Consider the following 25,654-nt stretch of genomic DNA (forward strand, 5'->3'; position numbering starts at 1 on the left):
AATGTACTATTTAATTGGTCTACTTGATCAACAACGATTTGATACCGGTGCGAGCACAATCATTGGAGCAATTTGTTCATTCTCTTGTTTGTATTCAGGTGATACCTCTTGGTCAGCTTTTCTTCCCTTCTTTGGGAATTTATGCAGGTCCTCAGTCTCCGAGAGGAACGTGACATTATACTTGATTCATTGAAACCCCTCAATGGTTACACTTTACAAGACGAGATTTAAGATCATGTTGGGAGAGAATACTAATAACGTCTATTTAGCATCGTATGGAGAGAGGTGTGGGTAGTGGTCCCATGCGAATAAGCTCCAGATATACGCAACGAAGCATCGATTTCACGCAGACTTCCTGGTGCTAAAGCCTGACACGAAGTCTTTCTGGCCAATGCGATGCGGACAGATAACCTAATGCACTTTATACAGCCTGGGTTTAATTCCTGATTGTCTTCATGAGCCGAGGGAGCCTACTTATGCTATGATACGATTGATGATTTCTTAGGACAAGATTATCTAGTCTATATGCTGAATTAGATCCAGAGACTCCATGACCAGTTCCGGAGTAATCCAGGAGCGTCCTTGGAGTAGCCGGAGCAATCCAGGAGCAGTCTTGGAGCACTCTTGGGACACTCTTGGAGCAATCCAGGAGCTGTCAGGAGGCTCCTGGAGCAATCCCGGAGTAATCCGAGAGTACCTGGATCGTTTCCGGAGCTCTCCCACCGCTTAGCGCCCTCAGTTACGGGGTTTCTTAAAATCGCCTTGACCACTACACTGTGACCCAGCCTGTTCCGGCCCCACTGCTAGGATCTTAGCGCAGCTCATCAATAGCACTGGTCACACTTAGTTGGAGAATCCTACATAACGATTCCGTGTACGATACTGTATCTCTCCCTTCAGAAATAGAAAAACGAAACATCATAATACGCTTTGCATTGGTGTACATGTTGACGGTCCTTTCTAAGAAGCATATTCTAGTGGACCGCAAATTCGCGTTGTGGACCAAATGAATGGTAAATGAATGATCCGCGCTAGGGTCTTGTCATTAAAAGTAAGACAATTCCTATACAGACAGTGTCAGTGTGTACTGGTCAGGGCAATTTCCAGAAACCATGTATTTTTTTTATCAATGGATGCATAGAGAATCTTTCACTGTGACTCTACAGTTACCGTATCATGCTCTAATTAGTAGGGTCCGTTTACTACGCAAACCTGCCTCCGATAAATTATACGTACTCTCAAGTCAAATGCTGCAGTTCGGTTTTTGCTACGGATTTACAGTGTAATGGTCTTTCCATTTCTTTTTATTGGTGCTGCTGAGGTAGTATATGCTTAGCCGATGGAAAAGGTTTCTTGATTCCAGGATGAACCACCTCATGGTACAATCTTCCCCAATACCTACCACTCCATAAAGACATACTGTAAACTGGGACTAGCTAGGTGAATCAGTGCTGGCCCGCAAAGAGTCGCCACTCACCGAAAATCTGTGCATTTCTTGTCTTCCATGTGACTTTGAATGGGTCAGGTCGGCCCAGCGCTTCAGATATTACGATTTATTGATGGGGCGAAATGAAGCGAACAAGTCCTGAACAGGTGCAAGGTTTACTTCTCCCAAACAAAGCAAAGCACGCTTAGTAAATACCCCGGCTGCCGAGCCCCTTTTTCGATACGATTATTACTGAGAACACAAGATGAACAACGTGTAGTTGGACGAAGAGAACAGCTGTCAGAATACCAATGATTTACCTACAACTATAAATCTTAAACCACACAAAATCGAAGGTTGGTCAAAATTGTAGCTGCATTCCTTGTAGGGCTAACTGATTGCTCAGACCCCTATTTAAAGACTAATTCAATTGAGTTGTTGCGAGTGGGTTAGAACAAGATAAGTTAGAGCCTCCTGGTGGATCAGCTAGGGTTCCTAGGGTGGGAACTGACGCTGGGGCTGGCTATGCCCTGTCCCGGGATAAGCGGTGCGTATCCCAGAGGCACGACATTGGATCCTGGGAAGCTATCAGCCCCAGGAACAATCAACCTTTTAATGTCAGTGTGCGAATCCACCACAGTAGTAGACCCTTTAACATTACCCGTTACAGCTTTCAGAGAATTAAGGCCATTCCAATCTGCTTTGGGCTCCTGGGACTTTACAATTTTTACATCGACGTAATTATCAGTAAGTTAAGCTCCCTTGCACTACGACAAATGCAGAAAATCAAGATATAAAATAGCTAGCCCCTATGTGATATTCAAGTCCATCTTGGTTATCATCGATGTCCAGGTACTACAAACTTGATTCAATTGAACAGGTCCTCATCACCTTTCTGAGGTGTATCACCAAGTACTGCCCACCAAAACGACACATTTCTCTGAAACTTCAACTCATCATGGTGGGCTGCCAGTCGTCAGGTTCAGAGATTCTTCAGCGTTCGAGTATTAGAGGCGACGAAGGTCACGATTCTAGCATGGTCGATGAACATGATGCGGATAGAAAGACCGTGCCGATGAACTCACCTGAGTTCTGGAACGGGGCGGATATGGAGCATCTTCATGTTATACTGAACAGCTTCATACTCAATGAATCTACTCCTGAGTCAACGTATGCTAAGTACCCCGGCTGCCGGAGCTTCGACTGCACCCGCATCTTTCCACACCTAGAGTCGACGGGCGGTCAGCAGGGAAAAAGGAAAATTGAGACGGACGGCGTTGAATCAGGTGAGTTACAGTACCTTCCCTGTTTTCCTTTCTATTTTCATGTTGTTTAAACTAATATAGTGACAGCTTCAGGATCGAAGAGAAGTCGTCAATTTTGTGGTAGTGGTTCAACCTCTATGGATTTTCCACCCCTCTCTTACAAAGAGTTCAAGTGTCTTGGAGGGGTTGACCAACAGCAATACTACAATAGCACGGCTAAAGCTTCTAGTGCCTGGAAGACCTTTGTGACCTCATGCCCCCGTATTGATAGGATGGTTTTTCAACACTATGAGACCAATAATCGACTGACTATCGCTGAGAGGGAGGCGGCATATTCTGTGCAGGAACACATAGAGCGGACGTGGCGCTTATCCAAGCCACCACTCCCTGAGTTCCGAACAAGACATACACCCCGAAATATGAGCGAACAAACTTGTTGGTACGATGACGATCTTCGATGGAACTCTTTCAGTTCAAAATTCGAATTCGGGCATTCTCAGCTTTCCCAATCAAGCCACCAGTCGTTAGACGATTTTGAAAGGTTGACTTGTCAGCGCGGTTTTTATAAGCACATATCTTCTCCTCTCATCTTTTACCGCCTCAATAGTCTCGCTGGGGAACTAGAAGTTGAGAGTGACCATTACAAGAGTTCTTGGGATATTACATTTCATCACTCGAACAGCGCTGGCACTACCCTCCGGCTATGGGACAGCAAAGGAAGAGCAAGGGCAGTGTTCTCCGGTTTGAGAGAGGCGGAGGGAGACGCTCTAGAATTGATCAACTTTGTGACCTGTTTCAAGTCTCCCCATACTTATGATGGAGTGATATCAGGCACGGTGGCTTAAATTCCTTTTTGAGATTTCTCACTTCGCAGTACGGAGCAATCCATGCTTGCTTACTAATCGCCTCCAAAGAGAGGCGATCTGAGAAAGCAGGCTCATCAAAACATGACAGGATAGCGCCCGACATATTGCTTTTCCCTTCCAGTCAACGGGCGGGCATGGTAATTTTCCCACTTCTTTGGCGATCCTTTGCCATTGTAAGCAGAATGTATTTAGCAGTCATATCCCAAGATTTACAATATTACAGGAGCACTTGATGAACGTTGCAAGTAGGCTTCTTTCCCAAGACTGAAATCGTCGAATCGAGTGGACGGCATTCCCTTCACCGGTGCACGACCGACACACTCGACAACGGTGGTATCTAGCCCCACCACCCTCTCTCTTTTCACCACCCTCTCTTTTCACCACCCTCTCTTTTCACCACCCTCTCTTTTCACCACCCTCTCTTTTCACCACCCTCTCTTTTCACCACCCTCTCTTTTCACCACCCTCTCTTTTCACCACCCTCTCTTTTCACCACCCTCTCTTTTCACCACCCTCTCTTTTCACCACCCTCTCTTTTCACCACCCTTAACTTATCAGTCCACTAACCGGTGAGTATCCTCTTTTTTATTATTCCGGGGCGCTGGTGATTCGGCAATCCACGGTGAAATCTAGTGAAATCTTGGTCCGTTGTAAGGTACCTGCTTCAACGGCTCTTTGGGTTGTCTACCGGCCCAACTCATCCTAGCCAGCCAAAATGTCGATTTCACCATGGAATCCACCTTTCTACTACTATCCACTGAACTCTAGGCCATGCTTTTCTAATGGAAAGGAAACATCACAAAGTGTTTAAACCAAGGGTATGACCATGGTACGTGGGTGAGCAATTATGTTTACTTTCGAAATAAATCTGCGAAGGCGATTTTAGCTTCTCAAACCAGGCGAGCTCAGTCACGTCGGCGCATTTTAGCTAATCATGCAAAGTGTAGGAAAACACCTAGAGACTGTATTAGTGTGAGTCATACAGTAGTATTCAATAATACTTCTGCGAGATGCATAACTGTAGGGCAACCAGGAAGGATCTAGGAAGGCGATACTGCTCCGCCTACCAAGATGGTGGAAAGTTTTCTATTGCGTTGGCCCACTTAGAACGGCGCTAACCGTCTGACTTTTATGTCGACCGATCGAAACGTCGAACGGTGAGAAAGAAACATGGAAAAGCTACTACTGTATCAACCGCTGGGCCTACCGACAAGAAAACCGGGGAGCTTCTAGTCGCTCAGCGGTACCAGCCAGGATGTAGCCAAGTACATATGCACTCCTGCTGTTTGTCGCGCAGAATGTTACCGAATTCATGCTACTGGATCAGCCTTCCCTGATCGACTTTGCTCGCCATCCTGTTAACCTGAAACCCTTTGCCACCCAAACCCCTTTCGATAGTGAGACGAATGACGTTGATCATGAGCTATAAACAGAGACGTAGCACAACCCCGAGAGTGACGCGAATGCTGATCACGAATGCTGAGGGATTCCGCCTTCCTCGGCCTTCAAAAGGTCACCCGTTGGCTGAATCAGAACCCACTGACTGCTAATGTTGACGACGTTCGAAAGATTGACAAGTGCCTAGCATATTGTATTTTAAGGGGAATGCCGTATTCCCTGGCTTCCGACAAAAACATGTATATCAGACCCAATCTCACGAGAGCGTTGCAAATCTGCGGGCAAGCGACGCATCTCGTTTTCCAAAAAAACTTACAATCTAAGTGGCATAGGACAATATTCAGAGCGCACTTGATACTATGAAGAGCTCGCCGTTGCCGCGAGTCTTGAGGCCAATTCCTGAATTGAATGCGTCACGAAGAATTATCGAATTTTGCACCCCGACAGAGAAATGTCACCGAATGACATGGGTGTTGGTATTAAGTCTCGGGTGTCCGACCTGCCTCTTTAGCGCAAATCAGTGAGCCGGGCTTACGGCCATCCATCAATCAATTAAGATATTTGCTTCGCAAAATTTCCATGGGGCCGGCCGCTGATTACGCAAGGTCACTTGGCAAAAAGCAGTTCAGACCGACCACTTATTATTTGGAAAGATCGCATCTATAACACCAGGATGGTCGCCTCTCAGGACGCAATGCCCATAAACGACGTCGCTTGTTATCTTTGGTAGAGCCTGGTAAAATACAGTACTGAATCTTCTGTAACAAAAGACGTTTCATTGTAGTATACATCTTTAGGCAACTGTTATTCTATAAGGACACGACCGAGGCACAACCGAGGCACACGTTGACGTGCGGTTGTTGCCAAGATTAAATGATTTCATTCATTCACAATCTTTCTTCTGTCGCTTATTATGCTGAATGGAGACTTCCCATTGCATTGGGTGAGTATGAGGCGGTGGTTGGACTGTAGATGCCTCAGGGCTTTGCAAGCAAGGCTGTGCCCAAACCGACAAAGCTTGTACACATATAGCCTGCGGTATATGATTCCCGATCTGGTTCACCTAGAACATCCTTCGAAAATGGAAGACCCTGGTCAAGCGCAAAACGGGTGCCACAGTAACCCCAACAAAACTGAACAAGATGATGCGCGAGTCTTCGGATATGTATGTTAAGCAAGAGCCAAAAGATGACAGTCTTTTCGTCCGACAACCTAAAGCAACGGGTGAGCTGCATCGATCGTCAGCTGCAGCCGATCTTCCTGGTGCCGCGCAGAAATCTGAGAAACGAGAGCCACTCCAATTCAGCAAATGGACTTTATACAGCGGAATTAAGACGCTCAGAGAAGTGGGACACTATGAGCGAAAAAGAGCAGGCAAAGCGCATGGCCAAAGTTGCAAGTTATTACCATTACAGAGAAGAACGGCTCAGGATGGGCGATATCGAAGAGTCGGACGACGAGGAAGAGGAGGAGAGGATTTAGAAAACGTAGGGAAGGGCAGTTTGAAGTGAGGTATGCGAGAAAAACAGATTGATGTCGCGGGAGACACTAAGCCTACTGCGAATTGCTATTGTAATTGTCCGTTTTTGAATTCGTTAAACAATAGGAATTTTGATTTACGGCAGGAACAATTGATTTACTGTAGAATTTGGAAAGTGTCTTTGAAAATTTGGAATTCTAGTGTCGTGCCATTGATTTCGCATCGAAAATGAACCGATGAGTCTCCATGCCAACACACTACTGTGCAGTCACCGTTTTAGTGGAAAGAAAGAGAGTGCGTCTGGGGGTTCCTGTAAAGCATCTACGAAATGTACTGTACTGTAATAAAATCGTCATCACGCGTCCGTTAAAGCGACCAAAAACTGCAGTCCGTTGCTATAGAGGTTGAAGATGACTTCTAGCGCTGCTGTTTAATTGATTGAATAGCGAGCAGAACCCTGACGAGATCTGTGTGCCCCCACTGCCTAGCCGTCGCGAGCGCTCTATCAAACCAAGTGGTAGTGAGGTTTGGGTTTTCTTTGACGTGCTGCCTTATGAGGACTGTCACAATGTGACAGTGGTTACGGGCGATACTGACATCCAACGGCAATGTACCGCACCAGCCGTTGTGGATATTCACACCTTCCATTTTGATGAGTCGATCGAAAATCTGGACATGACCGTAACGCGCAGCGACAAACAGTGGCGGAGGTGCCGATTTGTTAACGTCAATATCTGCCCTGGTAAGAAGTAGTTCGACCATGGCCAAATTGCCACTATCGGTGGCATGATAGAGAGGCGTCCATCCCATATCGTCGGTTTGATTTGGGTCAAGTTCAGCATGCTGAAGCAAGATACGCGTCGTAGAAAGGTCTGCTTCCGTCACTGCATGGTGAAGCGCGCCCGTTTGGTGCAGCCCAGTAGCGTTCACGTCGACACCATCACATGCTAGTAGAAGCCGCTTGACCTGTTTTCCTCGTGCGAGACACAGAGCAGTTGACCCATATATGTCTTGCGCATTGATATTCACCTGAGGTATTCTCAGAAGCAACTTGACCATCGAGATATTTCCTTTCATTGATGCCTGATGAAGCACTGTGCTTTGGTACGTATCTACAGCATTGATATCTGCGCCAGCCTTAATCAGGAGCACGAAGATTTTGTAGTACCCCTGCTCTGTCGCAATTTGGAGGGCAGTGCGGCCAAGAAAGTCAGTCGAGTTCAGCTCAATCCCATCCCAATTGAGAAGCATGGCAATGGAATTAAGGTCGCCAATTTCTGCTGCATAATGCAAAGAAGTCTTCCCAAGGTAATCTTGAACGTTCACATCGGCTCCATAGGAGAGCAATAAGCGGGCGATTTTCCGCTTTCTCTTTCGAACAGCCAAACATAGAAGGGGGATCTTATCATAACCATCAGGTTCAGCGGTTTGTGATGAAAACCCTCTAACATGTTGTCCATGTCGTGCCGTATGGAATAGAAGGAATAGAAGCTGTTTCACCAAGGGTAGATTTCCTTGGTAAATAGCCACACTTAGTGGGCTGAACCCCAGGATGTCTGGGATGTCAATAGTGCTTCTCCCTTTCTTGAGAAGCTGTTGTATGAGGCGACTGTTGTGGGTAGCTATCGCGTACCATAAAGCCGTCCTACCCTTGCCATCTTCTGCTGTAACGGAGATATCAAGGTGTTTGAGTAGTCTGTATGCCATGGAGCTCTTGCGGGAACACAGTGCGTAGAGCAATGGCGTCTGCGAATTTCGGTCCCGGCAATTGACTTTTGTTCGATGGTCGTTGAGAAGGATATCCAATATCACTTCGTCTTGGTTTTCGACGGCGTGGAATATTGCAGTCCGTGAGTTCTGGTCACGAGTGTTAACATCCGCATTGTGATGATCGAGGATCCTCTTCACAACATGGCTTGCCCCGTTTCTGGATCCCCAAATAAGAGCGGAGCTTTTGCAGTGGAGAACGTTGATTTTGTACAGCAAGGGCAGAAATACAGCCTGGAAGTGAGGATTCACACAGGCCAGGTCAAGGATGTGTGTTGGCTGTAAGCTGTTGCAGATCTCCAACAAAAGCTCAGTGGGAAGGTCGAGGAAAGACATTTGACATAAGGATTGATTGCTGAAACAATTCATATGGATTTAGATAGATCACCTCGCAGTTTGTGAATGTCACTTCAAAACAAATCAGTTCACCTGTGGGCAGAAGGTGATGAAAGGGGTGTTATATATACTTTTTCGGGGACATGGTCGAGGCTGGCATCTCAATTATTATCACCCAGTCTGCACTTTCCAAACAGTATAGTCGCCTGACTCAGGATATCGAGCAGGGCAAAAACCTTCACTGGAGAAGATCATCATCCTACCAACCCGACTTAGGAATACTGCTTGCAGAACTGAATGGCGATTTCACTTAGCTCTGGATCCTGGAGAATGGGCTGAAAGTACCCGGGTATTAGAGTATACAAGATCGTCCCCAGGAGCGTATTCCAGCGTTCCCCCGCACAATCTGGCTCCTAGAGTCCAACCCTGATGCTCCCAGGAACAAAAGTCCTACAAGGGAGATTTAAGGGCGAATATTGAGAATTTCACGCTTCTAAGTTTGGAAAGAGAGCCTCCAGAAACGATAACCAATATGCATATCTACGGCAAGCCACGTCTCTATATTTTAGAAGTCCGGCTCCCAGCAGTGTCCCATGTTCACTCGAAGGATGTAACCGGGATCTAGTTGGTAGACGACCTAATCAATTCTAAAGAGATAGGTGCAGCTCACTGCGTTCAACCGGATTGCTAATATGCCGTGATTTGGGCCGCGGACAAAATGTGACTTCTAAATCCACATCGATATACATGTACAAGCTGTCTATGCGTTTGGCTGACTGACGCGCAAAGTAGCAAGCCACGCGAGTGACGTGGGCGTGCGCGGAAAGCTTGGCGGACAGACAACGGTTGAAGGATCCTATGGCATTTGGCGATCGATAAGCGAGGACGTCAACACCATGGCCGACAATTTGACCTCGCAGGTTCGGGGCTTTGGCGAAATCACTGAGGCTGCCGTGAGCGGGGACTTCACCTCATTGATCACGGTGTCGGCGTCTGGTGAGATGGATTAATTGAAACAGGAGATAAACCAGATGATCTCGGGCTTGCGGGACAGCGTTCAACGCAATACTGCGGCCCGCGAGGCTGCGGAGCTGGCAAACCGGAGTAAATCCGAGTTTCTTGCAAACACAAGGTGGGATGAATTGCTACATCGGAGATGTGGACGATTCAAAGCTAATGCATGCATCTAGTCACGAGATTAGAACACCGATAAACGGTAGCATCGGGCTGACGACTCTGCTTTTGGATACCGAAGGGCTCCCAGCAACTGTCCGGGAAACACTGAACATGGTCCATGCGATGCTTGGGGACCGGGAGAAGTGTCTTGCGGCCGGCATGGATGACTACGTGAGCATACCTCTCAATCAAAGTCTGTTGATTGAGACAATCGCGAAATTTTCGGCCACAAAATTCAGCGCATAATCCCGCTTCCAGACTGCAATGACGGTACCTCCACTCCATTCCGAGCCTCGGGCCAGATAGGACAACTAGAAAATGAATAATAGCTAGCTGATTCCCCGGGATAGGTGTCGAGATTATACTGGATAGACATGCAGAGTTGTCAGCCGACGATGTCTGCCAGTGGCTTGCTGTGTATTGGAATTGGACCCTCAAGAGCGGTTGCTCCAGATCTCCGTAATGTATTCCGTACTCCGTACTACGTCAGCAATCTATTTGTTAACTATATCGCTTATCAGTCCACTGAGATGGTGGGTTTTATGATATTCGCGTGAACTTCTTTGAGCTGGAAAGTTAACGAGGAGCCAGAATCGGCAATACGAATGGGCTCGGACACAGCAGTGCAGGTTTCCATAAGTACTGCTGAATGTGCTGAATGCACGGTTATGGTCCTCCAAAATGGAGCTGGAAGAAACATAGGCCAATATTTCCGAGTCCTCGAGCATATCCTTGATATACTCAGGTCAATGGGCAATCCGAAGATGGCCCATCGTTTGGTGGCCTGGTAGCCTTGTGGATTGGATACTAGTATTAGTGCCGTGGTTATACTAATCTATTGTCAAGATTTGCAGAATTGGTATTGACTAGTATGCATTGGAACGAATGAGAACTGCCGGAATCATCCAGAGAAAGATTGATTGATTGAAGGAAGGAGGACTCGAACAAATGGGAAAAGGGGCTGTCCTACATACTGTAGGAACCGGGTATTCAAGTGACCATACCAGTGTTGAGAGGTTACCCGCATCTTACATACAAACACATAGTGTAGTGGGAGAACAGGTGACGATGTAGAGAAGGTGATTGGGTGGGAGTATACTGAGGTGTATTGGAATACGCTGAGGAGTATTGATTGAACGACTAGTCATTTACCAGTCAGCCTCCTTTTCCTATTTTGTACTAGTCTGAGATTCTGTTTCCTGAGGTATTCAGACCTCTCCACGCTCATTACTTCGGAAAAGGGAGGAGGAAAAAGAAGAACACACTGATGAATACACACTCGTTTGATTCTCCTCTGCGGATACCTATCTTTCACTACTCAGTCTCTCAGCACGATTCCTAGGCTTGGTGGCAGATACTCTCATCTCGACCCGTCTGATTGGTCAGACTGCCGTCGGGCGCTTCCCTCTTCAATAGGAAACTTGGGAAGGAAATGGGCCAACCCGAAGTCACTGTAATGAATCTCTCCATTTTTTCATAACATCTATTTTTGGTATACCACATGAAGTAGCGAGGAGACGGACAATTCGTATTTACCAGAGGGCGGCCGTTTCTGGCAACCCCCCGTCTTGGGTTTAGCGCCCGGCCCTTGCGGCCCCGTAGTGGTTCAGCGTCGTCCTGATCAGGCATGGCTTCCCGCGCTATCCCGCAACGGGAACTGCCGCACGTCTCCGCCTTCACGGCCCCCCGTCAACTATATAATCCGGCTGGTGCGTCGCTCGACGACGTCTCCTTCCCACGTCCTACGCTCCTCGTCAATTCGGTCCCCTGAGGTCGGACGCCACCGCTCCGGCCCCTTGCCCTCTCGGAGATGACCGTTCCCAAAAATGAGTGCTCTGCCCCCTTCTATCCCCACTCATGCCGCTGCGAAGGGACGCTGGCGTCCTCCGACATGGTTGACATCGCGAGTGTGAATCGCTGATCTTTCCTGGAGGGTGCGAGATGACCGGTGGCATGGCCTCGCCTGCCTGGATGGCCCGCCCCCGAAATTATTTTCTGGGGCGTTGGCGGTTGCCTACGTCCGCCCCATTCCAACCCTCCAAGGCGTTCCTTCATTCAAAGGTCCGCACAGGGGCCTATGGCTCATTTCCAAGTCGAGGACGATGACGTGTCGACAGGCCTGCGCCCACTCAGCGCAGCGTGAATACCAATGGCAGAATTCCCTCATGTTCTATTCCTGTCCGAAGGCCCACGCAGGTGCCATGTCTCATTTTTGAGACGAAGCGATGACTTGTCAACGTGCGTGCGGTGTCTGCACCTGGTCATCTGCACCTGATCCACGCAGCTTGAACGCCAATGGCAGAAATGCCGCATGTGTTCCAGGGTGTCCTCCGTCCGCTGTAGGCGTTCAAGCGTCCCGCTGAGTTAACTACAAATGACCACATGCGAGAAGGCTGAGGAGCAGGCTGCATGACGACTCCATCGAACTCGCTGCGAAAAGATCCGGTTGGTGGGATGATGACTGGGTTACGCTTGAGACTGTAACCAGGGCGATGATGCTCCTGCACGGGATTGCGCTGGATTGGACCGGAGATTATGGGGACTCTGTGTGGCTGTAAACTGCTGGCCCTGATCACGGGAAGGCCCTAGGGGTTGGTATACAAAACCGGCCAATGAAGGCATCCATATGTCCTCGAAGTCCGACGAGTGCGATCGAATCCCAAACATCCGTTCCGCGAATGTGGGATCATTTTGCATTGCCTCTCATGCGGATGAGACCAGTGCCGGGCATAGAAAGGGGCCATGACGCTAAACAATGCGAACCACGACCTGACTATTCTTTCCCTATGGGTCCAGACCACTACGGATCTCCCGTTCTCGCCCCGTTTAATTATGTTGGTGCTTGCAACCTTTGTGTGGTGATGCCGAGAAGCAGCGGCCCTACTTGGCGTTCGTTCTGAAAAGTGACTTCAGATACCTTATAAGCGCTTCTCACTCCCTGTCCTTTTTCTCTGTCGCAAAACAGTATACTTCATTTTTTTTCCTGAGAATCTCGACACCATGACTATCAGCCTTGATAACATTAGCTTCTACTCTCACCCCCCTCCTGCAAAGCCTCCTCCATGTACCTTCCCTGTTTCCTGCTGGAAGCCATATGAGACTCCTCTTGCCTCACGAGCTATTTCGTGTGCACTTCCACCCAGGGCGCCTTCCCCTAGGACGACGATTACCCTAGCTTCTGATCCTAGGCCAGATGTGTCCCCGCGATCTAGGGCTCCTGCGAGAGAAGACCATGATTTGCGTGCCGTTTGCAATGAATTTGACATCGAATTAGAGAGGATCGTTAGGGCGCAAAACTGCCAGGTCACGCGAGAGGCTGATCTGACCTTGCATCGCGACTTGGGGCTCCCAAACGGAAATGATACCGATGGGCCTCAAGACCAGTGCACTTCTTCGGTTCCAGGTATGTCGGACTGCTTATGGAGTGTCGATCAGAGGACTCACTAATGTTAACCTACCAGAGCATCCAGACCAGTGCCCTTTCGTAGAGGCTGTTAGTGACTCAGACCCGGTTTCCATACCAGCAAAACCAGATTTGCATCAGTTTGGTAGGCACGACTGTCACCTTTTTGTTTAGCTTATTCCCTAACACACAATAGGTCCGCCCTTTGACCCAACCGAAAAGCTTGAATTACATCGAGACAGTACTCCATTATTAGGAACTTGCTACGAGACCAACAAGGATTCTGCTTCACCCGAAGTCAGCTTTCCTTATACGCGTGCATCACCTTCACCCTCGCCGGATACACTGCGAAGCGTACAGCATCTTCAAGCTAGGCCTGTCGCTGGAGTCATCATGGGACACGAATCAGCCGTGGATGACACCAAGGCTTGACCAGAATGTTCCGGAGACCGGGCTGAAGGCCGGGGGGATAGCAAGACCACAGTGCAAAGTGTGCGGACTTGTAGCCCCTCGGTCAAAGAGGCTGGTCTGGGGAATGATGAAAGAGGCAGACCCACCGAGGAGAGTCAAGCGACTGCACTCTCCCGGTTCGGACCGCGAATTCTTCCGCTCGAGCAATCGAAAAGCCCTTTAACTCACACCCGTTCCCTTCGTCCGCAGCCAAGTACAGACGCGGCCTGGTCAGAGCGATTGCCTACCGTTTCAGTACTCATCCCGGCCCGTCGAACCGATGACTTAGTGGCAAGAACCAAGACGAGTCCTCCAACTAGAGCACGACGTTACAGTCGTCGGGGCGGCGGCGACAGCAGCAATCTTAACCATGATCGGGCAACACGTGCGCTGACAAGGGAAGATTCACCATTTTCAGGTGGATCCAATTCCAAGACAAGAGGACGCCCACGGAAGAGAGCAAAGAGGGCAATAGAAAACACAGCCTCGACCAATGACCAATCCCCAAACCCTTCAGTGGGTGGTTTAGACGTCACCCTGGGTAAAACACAAGAGATCTTCGGACGCGGGATTCTTCGTATTCAAGCTCACGGTCCTCGGCATGTCTATTTCATGTCGTTCCTTCCAGAGGAGCATCACCAGCCGTCTATGCCATCTACCTTTGAAGACCAGGAGAAGCATTCCCGCTCTCGGGATTCAGGCGTGTCTACACATTGTGAAAACCAAATTGGCAACCAGCATACAGAGCAACCCTCCCGGAAAGGGTCCCGCCCTGTGAAATCAACCGTGCGAGCCCAAGCCCTGTCTAAAGATGACCGGCTTTTGATTGAATTGAAGGAAGAGCGGAGCTTGCCGTGGAAGCGGATCGCAGAGTATTTCCCTGGAAGATCTGTAGGTTCCCTACAGGTGCGTTATTGTACACGCCTCAAGGGCAGCAAGGCTGGAAATTCTGGGCGGCCTGGGCGCAATTCCAACGTGACAAGCGGATCCTCGTACAGAGGCACATCCTGCGAGGCAGTTCAAGCCGCGGATGGTAGGCGTAAAAACACCCAAGGTGTGGCAAGACAGCGATATGGTCCACCTCGGTGCAGGCAAATCGTGGACCGCTATTCCCCAGTTTGATTGAGCATAGTTAGTTATTGTTATGTGTTAATATCGTCTAAAACAGAGGCTAGTCCACGAGTGTCCAGCACCTTTAGCATGTTGGGTCGAGTTGAACGTTATACCACGTTTCAAATCAGCATCCATCAAACAGGCGCCAGGGCCCGGCACACCATAGGTGACGTTGCAGGGCGTCGAGTAGCGAACCATCCCAGCAAAAACTCCAAGAAAATCTCCTTCCTGGACTGAAATGATGGGGCATACAGAAAAGAAGTCCTTGTCTTTGGGTAGTATGGTGACAAATATAGACTTGTCCCTCATCGCGTCCGCCCCTGAATGTAAGTCAAGGAACTCACCAAACTGGACGAAAGATGGCTCATATGGCCCACTCGATTGGAAAGCGGCTGCTTCCTCGTCGGAAAGCCACTGGTTACTCGCACTGTTCCATGCAACATCTGAGATCTTCAATCTCTCGGCCACATCGGGCTGAGCTAGCCACATTCTTCGCGTGAAGTCACCCATACTCTCTTGAGTTACTCGGCTTTCTAGCTGTTTGATCTGCAAGCTCAAAAAGAACAGAATTTTCTTTGTTGGGAGATTACGAGACAATCTGCACAAAATCCTCCAGAAGAGCAAGCGATTACTACAGGCATAGGTGTAGGGGAGCCTAAGTCTCCAGTAAAAGCGGTTACCGTAGTGAAGGATATGGAAAATGCGACCATTCTTTGGTGAAGACCAAGAAGCAGAATGTCGTACTGTACGCTTATAGCTTTGTCGGAAACCAAACGGACCCGTATGTCCACAAATAACCCAAACCATCTCATTTCGCAATAATCTCTCAAACCCAATGAGATGAGAGGAATGGTCCGCGGCTAATGATAGGACGTCACTTGGCTGGGTGGCCTCTTCCAAGGAACAAGCCGTAATCAGTGGTCTTGACAAACATGAAGCACTTTCGCCGTCAGGGGTTCGGCGTCAAATGGCACAGGGTGTATTACAAGCCCCAGATTATGACATGCCCCTACATGGTCGAGAGGAGTCGCTAGGCCTCATAATAAGACAGAAATGGTCACGGACTGGAAGAGCGAAAACTCTCCGTAGCAACATAGGTTGCCATATTGGAAGGTCCACTGTAAAAGTACCCTGATGTCACTTGCTCTACATATGTACATGCTGCTATGCGGGAGTGTTATCAGGCCAGCCTGCAGCGAGAAATGGCTGCCAGCGCCCATCGTTGGATGCGGCTTGATGTCAAGGGATCTGATCACATGACACCGAGGATAAAACAAAACCGAAGTGGTCCCATCACCCCGGATTTCTGTCTCCTTTAACTCTCTTGATCCGACAAGCTTTCATCACCCCACCCCGCATATCGCTTCAGCCACTCTCTCAGTCGCATCAGCCGCTCAGGAATCCGTTGGATGTCAAGGGGGTGTGATCAACACCTTATTTTAATTTCTACTTGAACATAATTGGCAGCTAATCAGTTGTCTTGTCTTTCTCATCGTCATGGGAGCTTGGTATATACCTCGCTGCCTTCTGCCAGACTTTACATGGCAGGAAAAAAACGTTCGGTCGATCGCGAACCAAATACCACCCACGCCTCGGCCGACACACCCGTTGCTGTGTCGATTCTGGGGCATTTTGCATAAATATATGCGACGATTCTCTCGATCTTATTGCAGCTGGGTTGGGATCGATTACGACAACCAAATTGCTCAGCTTCCGTTTGGGCTGATTCTGAAATGGTCTGATGGCACGAGGCTGGAAGAAGTGTTGGCTATGCAGGTCGCTAGGGCAGCTGGTTTCCCGGTTCCAAAAGTGATTTGCTATGGAGACCATCCAGACACTCCACACGCTCCCGTCTCGATATTGATGACTCGCTTACCTGGCAAAGAATTGGGCCAAGTGTATGAAACCCTGAGCAGCGAAGACAAAAAGTCAGTCTCAAGAGAGCTCAAAAACTACTTGGAGACAATGCGTGGATGGACAAACCCGTGGGGTGGAAAGAGAATATGCTCTTTGTTGGGTACCCCAATTAGGAGCGTTCGCGTTCCTAACCACTTTGCTGGCCCATTTGAGTCCGAGGAAGAATTCAACGAATATCTTATCCGACCATCTTGGTCTGGTGGTTTCTCGTCCGAATCAGCATACAATGATGCACTCAGTCTTGCCAAAGGTATGGGCAAGATGTCACATCGTACTGTTTTTACCCACGGCGATCTCAAACCACATAATATCCTTGTCCAGGGGAGCCGGATCACAGGATTTCTGGACTGGGAATCGGCAGGTTGGTACCCTGACTATTGGGATTTCACCACTGCATTGAGATTCACACGGGAGGAATTTTGGTGGTACAGCTTCGTGATTGGCCTTGGTGGTGGCGCGTATTCAGCGGAGTTGGAATGTGAACGCGCATTGACTTCTCTAACAAGTGCTTCGTATTACTGGTGATTTTCCGCCGGGCTCTTGGCTTAATTTTAGTCCCATGTTTCCTCTTTCGTACTATTTGTTTTGCACGAATACTTGCGCAACTCACTACTATCATTCTTATTGCTGAAGAGATGTAGATGTCTTTGCTACCTGAAATTGTAAATCTATTAAAACCTACTGGAGACAATCCTTTCTTTCGTGAGGCAAGTAATCGTTAAACTGGGTCGGCGGTACCATACGCGTGGTAGGGCATTAGAAATAATATGGTCAACTACCAAGGCGGTCAAGCCACTGAATGCAGCTCGATCCTCTGGCCGAAAAATGGCGCATATTAAAGGGCAATTTTCGGCTAGGAATAGTCGTGAATCATACCCTTTGGTTCGTATATAAGTAGTCTGAATCAATCTTGCGGGCGCCAAAGGACTGGGCCTGTTTCATGGCCCAAGCCACAAGTTTACTTAGCCGCCTTTCGAGCATGGACACGGTTACCAAGCACTGTACTCATTATTAAACCCAGTGTCTGACTATAGCGCCCTCCATTGAAGCGCGCGCGAAAAATGCTAAGCTCAAGGACCTATCATGCCTCTTTTGCCTACGCATTGAGGCCATAAATAGAACCAACTTGATATTAATAGCGTCCTACCAGAGATTGACGAGGCCAGAGGAAGCAATCAAGAGGGTATAAAGTGAAGCTACCACGACTTTGAATCTGCCAATGTACAAGCAGCAGCCGCTCTATATCCACCGACTTTAACATTTTATCGATTTTCTGGTTTATCAGTATCCAATTTCTTCCAGCCATGTCTCTTGCAAATCTCAAAGTGAATGGGCTCTACATCATCTTATTCATCAGAAATCATCCCCCAGTCCAGAATGATTTCCACTGGGGTCTCTACTTTCATCGTCATCCCGATACTGGTGGCACAAAATATCACATCAAGCAACAAGGTAGTGGCTGGATCCCCGACCATGGGCCTACTGCGGGGGTGTTCAAGTCCTTCCTTCTCGTTGGGCTTTTCAGAATCGCTCATGTCCCAAGTGGATGGGAAGGCCTTTTGGATCAGACCATTAGGACATACGATGGCCAGCTGAACGCTCCGGGAATCACCTGCCGAGTCTGGGTCTTATGGGTGTTGGCTCTTCTGCAAAAGTCCATCAATGGGCAGACAATTCTGAAATGCAGTAACTTAAACGCACTGGAGATCGAAGTTAAGAACTGGGGAAATGCAAATGCCAGGGGTGCTGCAGACAATATCCAACCAAGGCCAGTCGCAACCTCGGCTCTGTGCGGACTCTAAGAGACTTTTCAAAGTAAGTCCAGTGTTGTACTGTCTTTATTTGAATGACTCATAGCTTATTCTAAGTATTTCAGCAGGCTTCGTTTTGTATTGAAGAAGTCAGAGGATCCGAAACTGAAACGGCATGGCAAATGTTGCGGTAACTTGGGTCCTAGAACCCTTTTCTTGATTGAGTGATGTACTTGACAGCAGAATAAAGTACGATTTCCAATTTGTGCCAGTGAAATTCCTTCTAGGTTATCATTTTCTTCATGAGCCTACTTCATTCGAGAAAGAATGGTAATAATCAAGAGACAGCGAGACTGTTTGAAGGAAATGCAAGCAAGTAGCGGCGCCTATATAGATAGTCGTAACCCTCATTGGAGGTCAAAGAGTAATTGTGTTGCCAGTTTCTCTGGAAATACTCGGTGGTGTGAAGGCCCAGATAAAGTGCAATGAACGGCTCCGCGTATGCATGAGAGGTATCTGGAAGCGCACTTGGTCGAGAAGGCGACGCTGTTGGCTCATGCTGATGACGCCCAATGAAGATCGCCGTGGCCCTCTTTTCGGCAACCGCGCTGCCAGACCATAATTATGTATATGTGCACAGTCTTGGGTTTACTACCTAATATAGTCATGGCCAGTTTTGGTGCTATTTCCAAACTTGGTGATTGACCACCTTTTGAGAATTTTCCTGTTCTGTACTCTGTGCTCAGCCTGCATGCATGAGACTTTGTGTCATGATCCCCGTCATTGGTCATGGCTTTTGGGGGCTGTGCCAGGGAGGGTGGAGAGAAGCGACCAAACTGGCCAATCTCAGGATATCGGGCCCGGCACAGGCACAAAGTCGTCAATGTGGCTTTCCACGAGCCAACCAATGCAGACTCTCTCCTCTTTCTGGCAAAAACGTTCTCTCGGGCACGGGTGTGAAGGGCAAGGAGTTTGAGGAGGAGAAATGGTATTCATACATCATCCACAATAAGACAGCAACCATTCCAAACTCAGCTTTTGGACCATCTTATTCTTTGCTATTTCCAGGGGGCTCGAGGCATGATCTACCATCTGTCAGTTAGCATTGTAAATATCCAAATCAGGGGGGGGTGGTGGCATGTTTGGAATAATCAAAAGCATACCAACTTAACAGTGACAGGGTATATCTTCCTGTCTTCCCGGAAATAGTTTTAAGGTATTCTCTTGGTTCCGCCATAACCGTTGCATTTGGGGCATATAGATGTGCCAACCATTCCCACATCATTGCATTCAGAGCAAGGCATGTTTTCTTTTCGACGTGTTGGTTCAAGAGCAGAGGGACAAGAGGGCGATTTCTTGTATGGGGAAAGCGAGAACGAGGGGGTGTTGTAGTTTTCGGAAAATGGTCACGTCAAAGAAAGGAAGAGGATATTTATAGTTACCGCCAGTTCCGATACCCAAACTCGTTGGGTGGCAAACCCCCGACCGTGGCAAGGGCTCCAAATGACCCCGCCCAACTAGGCTTGTACTGTGTACACATTTCGACTTCCCACATACCTGTCGCGATGCCCAATCCTCCTCGTTTTGTTAGAGTCGATCCAAGCCAGAGAAAGAAGCAAAAGGTGGAACAACCACAATGCCAGACTTGTTTCAATTCATTCGGAACACAACAAGAACTCCGCGACCATATCGCAGACTATCAGGCCAGTACAGTCGGGACTCTCTCGAATTTATCCACTGACCGCCAGTATAGTTGGAATTCCAGCTCTTGACCGCACGGTTACTTGAAGTCCAAGCACACTTGCCTCGAAAACACCAAAATCCTGAAATAGACGGTCTACAGGCGGATAATATCATAGCGGATTGCATTACCCGTGACTGGGACACCGAGCAGGAAAATGACGACAGCAGTAACCTCGCAGACAATGGATACGACATCGATGACAGTGATGATGGCAATTTGAGAGACCAAGATGACGATCTCACCTCAACAAAATGCCCTCACTCAAGATGCCGTCACAAAGGGCGCTTCCTGAACCGAGCGGGCCTTGAGCGCCATTTCGAGTCACGTACGCGACTTTGACGGATGCACCAGATTCTGATGCTAATCGTACATTCCAGATGTTCAATGCCACGAAATATGCATCTACTGTCGCCAGTTATTTCAGCAAACACGACAATACATACGACACACGTGCCTCACGAGGCAAAAGGCCAACGACGACGAGAGAGACTTCTACAGAAAAGAGCGGTGTACTCAACTCAAGAGAATATCTGCCGATAAACTAAACTGGATGCTTGCAAGTGAAAAGCACCAAAGTAGAAGGCTCGGTAAAAGAGGCACTGAATGCTGTGATGAACCCCCAACCAGCCCTCGCAAACTGCGGAAGGGAAATGCGATGCTTGAGATACAGAACATTGTGGACAGTGAAGGGTTTGATGGTATTTAACCTCTGTTTTCTACTGAATATATGTTAACACTATCAACAGGTCGTCTCAATGCAGAAAATGCCATGCAAGTACCGTTCATCGCGCCACGTAACCTAAACCCAATCCCATATCCATCAACTTTATCCAACGCTACCTTCCTATCCAAAACCCCCTCCGTCGAGCATATGCAACGATCCTACGATGCCTTCTTACCCCAGCCGTACGCGCCAATATTTGATGATATCACCATCACACCCTGCTATGATTTGGTACAAGAGTCATATGCATTTTCATCAACGCTGCAGAATGCGACTTATCTAACACAGTCCCATGAGGATCAGAGCGCTTTGCCAACTTCTGAGGCAAGAATGAGCTAATCAGGATCACGTTTGCCATGGAAGTACGTAACGTTCATGCCAAAATTGGGTCCTTCCATGTTGCTGACTACTCTTTGGAGGGACTTAGGAAGCTTCATCGGAGCCCACCACTTTTTCAACACATCTTCTGAGGCGACTCCAAATGTGATAGCACTTCCTTCCGATACTTCGACAAAAAGGCGGGTATCACGGATAGAACTATTTAAGAAGATCAGATATATGACGACGAGATAACTCAAAATTCCACTTACAACCCCCCATTCTCAAATATGACGTGAACAGGCTCAAGGCCGAGCCTTGTGAGTGCCACACGAGGGGCTCTCCACAAATTATTTTCTCCCTTCATGGTAGTGACCTGCTCAAGGTGTGAACCTTTCCAAAATGTAACTTTCGAACCCCTTTTCCAGAATTGTATCAGGAGAGACTCCGTCTTTGAGGATAGATCGCTCTGTCGAAAGGCATAGTCACCGGGCATGGCACCGAAAGTTCGATAAAGCCCCAGTCCGAACCACTGGAAGCAAGAATCAAGGACCTGTCGCTTGCGCTTTCACAAAATCAGCCTTCTTATCAAGGAGAATCCGCGGAATGGGAAATACCGGGTCGTCAAGGACATTGGTTTTGTAGAACTGTAACCCTGCCTCTGATGCGAAAGGTATGCAGTTTACTTCCATCTCTTCGATTTGTTGCCCTGTCTCTGTATCTTTCTCGAATATGTATCCATCTTTGATGAATGTATCCTTGCAAGTTATATTTGACGTCGAATCGATTGCAGCCATCGACATGGAATGCGACCCGCTGTGTTTGACTAAGAAGTTCTTTCGAGAGAGGGGTTCCAGTTCAAGAGCGGGGGCCGGGAAATATAACTTCCGTTCCGAAAGCAAGAGTTACTGGAGGGTAATCACATGACCCAGACCTAACGCTTTCACACCATTCCTTATTTGGAGTAAACACGAATTTGTGGACTTCCCTTATTACGCGAAAGCACAGATCTGGTAATTGTAACTGAGTTACCTAGTTAGTCATTGACCACGATTCTGTGTTTACCCTTACACTATGTTGTGATGTGTACTCAATTAGTGTTAGACCTGCATCAAACTTTCGCATTTTACGCAAGTCTTTGCGCGGGATGTGTTTTCATCTGCATCTACAGAGTACTAGGGGTAATGATCTCGGACGTTTGCTCCTACAGTCCAATCATACATCCAAGTTCAGACAGGCTGCTCTCAGGTCAGCATGCGATCTTCGTGCAATCCTTATGCAGACACATCTAGCCCCTGGATGAGAGGGGAGCTTGGATTTGCGCTGCCAGTTCATGTGCATTGCTGCATGCATATTTTGTCCAGAACAGAGGGCGAGACACAGCCATGAATAACCAGGGTTACGAACATATAAGAAGAAGCGATTCCTCGTCTCATCGACCTTTCTGTTTATCATTGGCATTCCAGTCTCTTGGGCCAGTTCATACCAGCTTCCCATATTGCACCGATATTGCTCAGTCGTTCAAATTGCACAACATGGCACTGAAGACTTCCTCCTGCCAGCAAGGCTTGACGCCACCCGATAGCCCAACAAAGGAGTCGACTATGCCTCCTGCCACCTTGAACTATCTGAAGCATATCTTTGGTGTGTTTCTTGAGAAGGCGCTACTCGATCTTACCAACCAAGAGCCTCCAAATACGCCCCTCTCCCAGGACCGGTCCCCAGCAGGCCCCGACATGGTTCGACTGAAGCAGTTGCTGGTGAAACTCACCCGCGACGAACGTGCTTCAGTCGGACCCTTCGTGACAACTAATCTTGCTCAGTATGATCTTGCCAACAATGAACAGGAAGAGGTTGTTCAGGTGGCAGATGAAGCTGATCTCAGTCGTCCAATCTGTACTACTCCAGATGATTTCAAATCGTTTGAGAAGTGGGCATCGACATCCCAATTCAAAACAGTTGTTGAAACGTATGAGCAAGCGATCAGACCCTTCCTTGTTCGGCAGTTGCTGACACAGGTACAGTTGGGACAAAGAGGCATGTAAATACAAGATAGCCGAGCCGACGGAGACCGGCACCGATCTAGACGACTACGCTGAATATGCATTCATCGTCCGTGAACGTGTTGGTACATAATGTCTTCGCGCAGGGGACCGAACCAAGACTAATCGCATGATTAGATCGGAACTCCGACGAGGTGACGTCCTACATAGACATCAAATCGGAAGGCTTACGTGACATCCTGCGTGTGGTGTTACACGACATCAAAGCTATTAGCTTGCTGGAGGACAAGCCATCGGTAATTAAGACTAAGTAGAGTCTCGAAGGGAACGCTAACGTGGGTCTAGATCGAGCAAAATGTCCTTTTCCATTTCCTCCCAGAGCTCGACAGATGTTTAGACAACAGTTCGGACCATGACCCGGCACATGCGGAGTATCTCCGCCTCCTCATCGACCACCTTACGTACGCATACGCTTCTATCTCGCAGCGTCTCGAATCAATGTTGCAGCACGGTCATATTACTTATGACCTTCTTTGGGCGCTTTTCAAGCCTGGTTGCCATGTTTATACTACATGCATTGGCACAAAAGAGCCGCGATGTGTCGTATTCGATGCGGGGGAAGAAATAACCCAGAATGACGAGACGTGGTTTAATCTCGAATGCCGATTTCTTGATTATGACGGAGTCAAGTTCGGTGAGGCCGGAATCTTTCTGCGTGTGCCAAAGTTCCGAGGGTCAAAGCCGATCGCGACTCTTGAAGCTTACCCTCTCTGCCACCATCCGAGTCACGAGCAGGTCCGAAATGACCTAGTTGATAGAGGTCAAAAATTTCGGGATTTAGCTGGCTCGCACATTCAGCACTGTAAAGGCAGTGCATTCTATGTGAACAAGGGGAAGATTTTCAAAATCAACATCAACAGCCGAGTGGCAGTGGACGCCGCATTTTTCCATGAGATGCAGCCAAACTACTCCCGACCGTCACTCCGCGATTTAGGAGTAAGAGACAAGAATGGCATTGCAGTTATTGATATAGGGGCAATGCTCATGGAGGACCGCGAACGAGAGAAGGAGAGAATGCGAGGGGACGGTGTGGATGCACAGAAGCTGAGCGAGGCCGATTTGTTAATCGCCTGTCCAACAGTTTGTTGTTTCAGCTTCAAGGAGAAAATGTTCTGTACGTGACACGATTGATAATGGGTTGAGAACCTGCTGATGGGATTCCAGTGGAGTGCGCAGTTAGTGCTCTTAGGGACGTGAACTGGTTACCTGAATCATTTGACTGCCTGCAAATTCCGCCAGAGAACAAGGCACTCCTCTTGTCAATGGCAAAAACCCGCTTGGGTCTGATACAGACAGTACCCTTTGACGACGTAATTGATGGGAAAGGCCAAGGAGTCAACATTCTTCTGGAGTATGTCGGCAAATTGTTCATGTCCTATATCGAAGCTTCCATCCTAACCCGTGTTAGTGGCCCACCCGGCGTCGGAAAGACGTTCACAGTTGAAGCAACCTCGGAATATTTCCAGCTGCCTCTCTATTCGGTACGAGCCAGTCGTGGCGCAGATTGTGGCCTCACTAATTTTCTCAGATATCTGCAGGCGAGCTCGTTGTCGACCACGGAGATTCCAATGCGCTTGAGCAACAACTTGAAATTGTATTCAAGATCGCTAAACACTTCAAAGCTGTGCTCCTTTTGGATGAGGCAGATGCGTTCATGGAGCAGCGCACGTCGTACCACGATGCTCACAACCGCCTGGTGACCGTGTTTCTCCGAAAGCTGGAATATTACCAGGGAATCTTATTCTTGACTTCGAATCGGGGTATTCAGTTCGACGACGCAATCCTTAGTCGGATTCATTTAATCGTCAAGTATAAAGACTTGAGCAGGGAATTTCGCAGGGGTCTCTGGTCAACTTTTCTGAAGAGGGCACGTACAGTCCAAGGACCTGCTATAATCGAGAAGCACGACCTCCGACGATTGGAGTCTTTAGAGCTCAATGGACGAGAGGTGGGCTCCAGAGCGCAGCTGTGTACTTCTCGCTTGCTGACTAACATGGACTAGATCAAAAACATCGCAGCAATTGCACATGCTCTCGCCGAGGCGAATGCCAGCCAAGTGAGCTATAAATACCTGGAGTTAGCCGCGGAATCGAATCAGAAATTTTCGAAGGAGTTCGGCAGACAGGGGCCTGCTGATGGAATGTATGTCTGACAGCATACCTGGGAAAGTCATGTGGATCATCTCGTTCATCAAGGTTGTCGAGCGGGCGGTGGGCGTTTATCGCAATATTTTCGGTTCGTACACGACAGTTCATAATATCGGCCCTGAAGCTTCATAGTTGAATCAATGTTTTCATATCATTCATGGCATCACGTAAAGTCGAGTCCAAAAGCCAGAATTGGATGATCAATCCGTCATTGTCCACACCTATAGAATCGTATATCACCTGAGGCTAGTAGATGTAGCGAAGAAGCGGGCACCAAGAATGATAATAGATTGAAACCCTGACTAATTCA

General features: G+C 48.2%; 12 protein-coding genes across 12 annotated transcripts; 9 read left to right on the forward strand and 3 right to left on the reverse strand.

Moving 5' to 3' along the window:
* Positions 1 to 2,384: 2,384 nt before the first annotated feature.
* Positions 2,385 to 3,536, forward strand: N7487_002996 (uncharacterized protein; the record flags this gene model as incomplete). The annotated part of the gene is made up of 2 exons (XM_056870743.1): positions 2,385 to 2,712; positions 2,779 to 3,536. The coding sequence occupies 2 exons, from the start codon at positions 2,385 to 2,387 to the stop codon at positions 3,534 to 3,536; spliced, it is 1,086 nt and encodes a 361-aa protein (XP_056735527.1).
* Positions 3,537 to 6,036: 2,500 nt separating this feature from the next.
* On the forward strand, positions 6,037 to 6,437 carry N7487_002997 (uncharacterized protein; the record flags this gene model as incomplete). Its single annotated transcript, XM_056870744.1, has 2 exons — positions 6,037 to 6,120; positions 6,174 to 6,437. 2 exons carry the CDS (start codon positions 6,037 to 6,039, stop codon positions 6,435 to 6,437), a joined length of 348 nt encoding a protein of 115 aa, XP_056735528.1.
* Positions 6,438 to 6,852: 415 nt separating this feature from the next.
* On the reverse strand, positions 6,853 to 8,538 carry N7487_002998 (uncharacterized protein; the record flags this gene model as incomplete). The annotated part of the gene is made up of 1 exon (XM_056870745.1): positions 6,853 to 8,538. One exon carries the CDS (start codon positions 8,536 to 8,538, stop codon positions 6,853 to 6,855), a length of 1,686 nt encoding a protein of 561 aa, XP_056735529.1.
* An 896-nt stretch (positions 8,539 to 9,434) lies between these two features.
* On the forward strand, positions 9,435 to 9,960 carry N7487_002999 (uncharacterized protein; the record flags this gene model as incomplete). Its single annotated transcript, XM_056870746.1, has 3 exons — positions 9,435 to 9,491; positions 9,570 to 9,670; positions 9,729 to 9,960. The coding sequence occupies 3 exons, from the start codon at positions 9,435 to 9,437 to the stop codon at positions 9,958 to 9,960; spliced, it is 390 nt and encodes a 129-aa protein (XP_056735530.1).
* Positions 9,961 to 12,714: 2,754 nt separating this feature from the next.
* Positions 12,715 to 13,549, forward strand: N7487_003000 (uncharacterized protein; the record flags this gene model as incomplete). The annotated part of the gene is made up of 3 exons (XM_056870747.1): positions 12,715 to 13,117; positions 13,176 to 13,262; positions 13,314 to 13,549. The coding sequence occupies 3 exons, from the start codon at positions 12,715 to 12,717 to the stop codon at positions 13,547 to 13,549; spliced, it is 726 nt and encodes a 241-aa protein (XP_056735531.1).
* A 630-nt stretch (positions 13,550 to 14,179) lies between these two features.
* N7487_003001 (uncharacterized protein) lies at positions 14,180 to 14,689 on the forward strand (the record flags this gene model as incomplete). The annotated part of the gene is made up of 1 exon (XM_056870748.1): positions 14,180 to 14,689. One exon carries the CDS (start codon positions 14,180 to 14,182, stop codon positions 14,687 to 14,689), a length of 510 nt encoding a protein of 169 aa, XP_056735532.1.
* Positions 14,690 to 14,716: 27 nt separating this feature from the next.
* N7487_003002 (uncharacterized protein) lies at positions 14,717 to 15,169 on the reverse strand (the record flags this gene model as incomplete). The annotated part of the gene is made up of 2 exons (XM_056870749.1): positions 14,717 to 15,000; positions 15,025 to 15,169. 2 exons carry the CDS (start codon positions 15,167 to 15,169, stop codon positions 14,717 to 14,719), a joined length of 429 nt encoding a protein of 142 aa, XP_056735533.1.
* Positions 15,170 to 16,177: 1,008 nt separating this feature from the next.
* On the forward strand, positions 16,178 to 17,122 carry N7487_003003 (uncharacterized protein; the record flags this gene model as incomplete). The annotated part of the gene is made up of 1 exon (XM_056870750.1): positions 16,178 to 17,122. The coding sequence occupies one exon, from the start codon at positions 16,178 to 16,180 to the stop codon at positions 17,120 to 17,122; it is 945 nt and encodes a 314-aa protein (XP_056735534.1).
* A 779-nt stretch (positions 17,123 to 17,901) lies between these two features.
* N7487_003004 (uncharacterized protein) lies at positions 17,902 to 18,399 on the forward strand (the record flags this gene model as incomplete). Its single annotated transcript, XM_056870751.1, has 1 exon — positions 17,902 to 18,399. One exon carries the CDS (start codon positions 17,902 to 17,904, stop codon positions 18,397 to 18,399), a length of 498 nt encoding a protein of 165 aa, XP_056735535.1.
* A 1,514-nt stretch (positions 18,400 to 19,913) lies between these two features.
* Positions 19,914 to 21,155, forward strand: N7487_003005 (uncharacterized protein; the record flags this gene model as incomplete). Its single annotated transcript, XM_056870752.1, has 4 exons — positions 19,914 to 20,055; positions 20,181 to 20,417; positions 20,470 to 20,790; positions 20,839 to 21,155. The coding sequence occupies 4 exons, from the start codon at positions 19,914 to 19,916 to the stop codon at positions 21,153 to 21,155; spliced, it is 1,017 nt and encodes a 338-aa protein (XP_056735536.1).
* A 524-nt stretch (positions 21,156 to 21,679) lies between these two features.
* N7487_003006 (uncharacterized protein) lies at positions 21,680 to 21,931 on the reverse strand (the record flags this gene model as incomplete). The annotated part of the gene is made up of 1 exon (XM_056870753.1): positions 21,680 to 21,931. The coding sequence occupies one exon, from the start codon at positions 21,929 to 21,931 to the stop codon at positions 21,680 to 21,682; it is 252 nt and encodes an 83-aa protein (XP_056735537.1).
* Positions 21,932 to 22,669: 738 nt separating this feature from the next.
* On the forward strand, positions 22,670 to 25,349 carry N7487_003007 (uncharacterized protein; the record flags this gene model as incomplete). The annotated part of the gene is made up of 7 exons (XM_056870754.1): positions 22,670 to 23,103; positions 23,159 to 23,262; positions 23,315 to 23,433; positions 23,483 to 24,311; positions 24,362 to 24,678; positions 24,726 to 25,145; positions 25,200 to 25,349. The coding sequence occupies 7 exons, from the start codon at positions 22,670 to 22,672 to the stop codon at positions 25,347 to 25,349; spliced, it is 2,373 nt and encodes a 790-aa protein (XP_056735538.1).
* Positions 25,350 to 25,654: the final 305 nt, after the last annotated feature.

The sequence above is a fragment of the Penicillium crustosum genome (genome assembly GCF_028827405.1).
Source record: "Penicillium crustosum strain IBT 35664 chromosome Unknown utg000001l_segment0_segment0, whole genome shotgun sequence".
NCBI lineage: Eukaryota > Fungi > Ascomycota > Eurotiomycetes > Eurotiales > Aspergillaceae > Penicillium > Penicillium crustosum.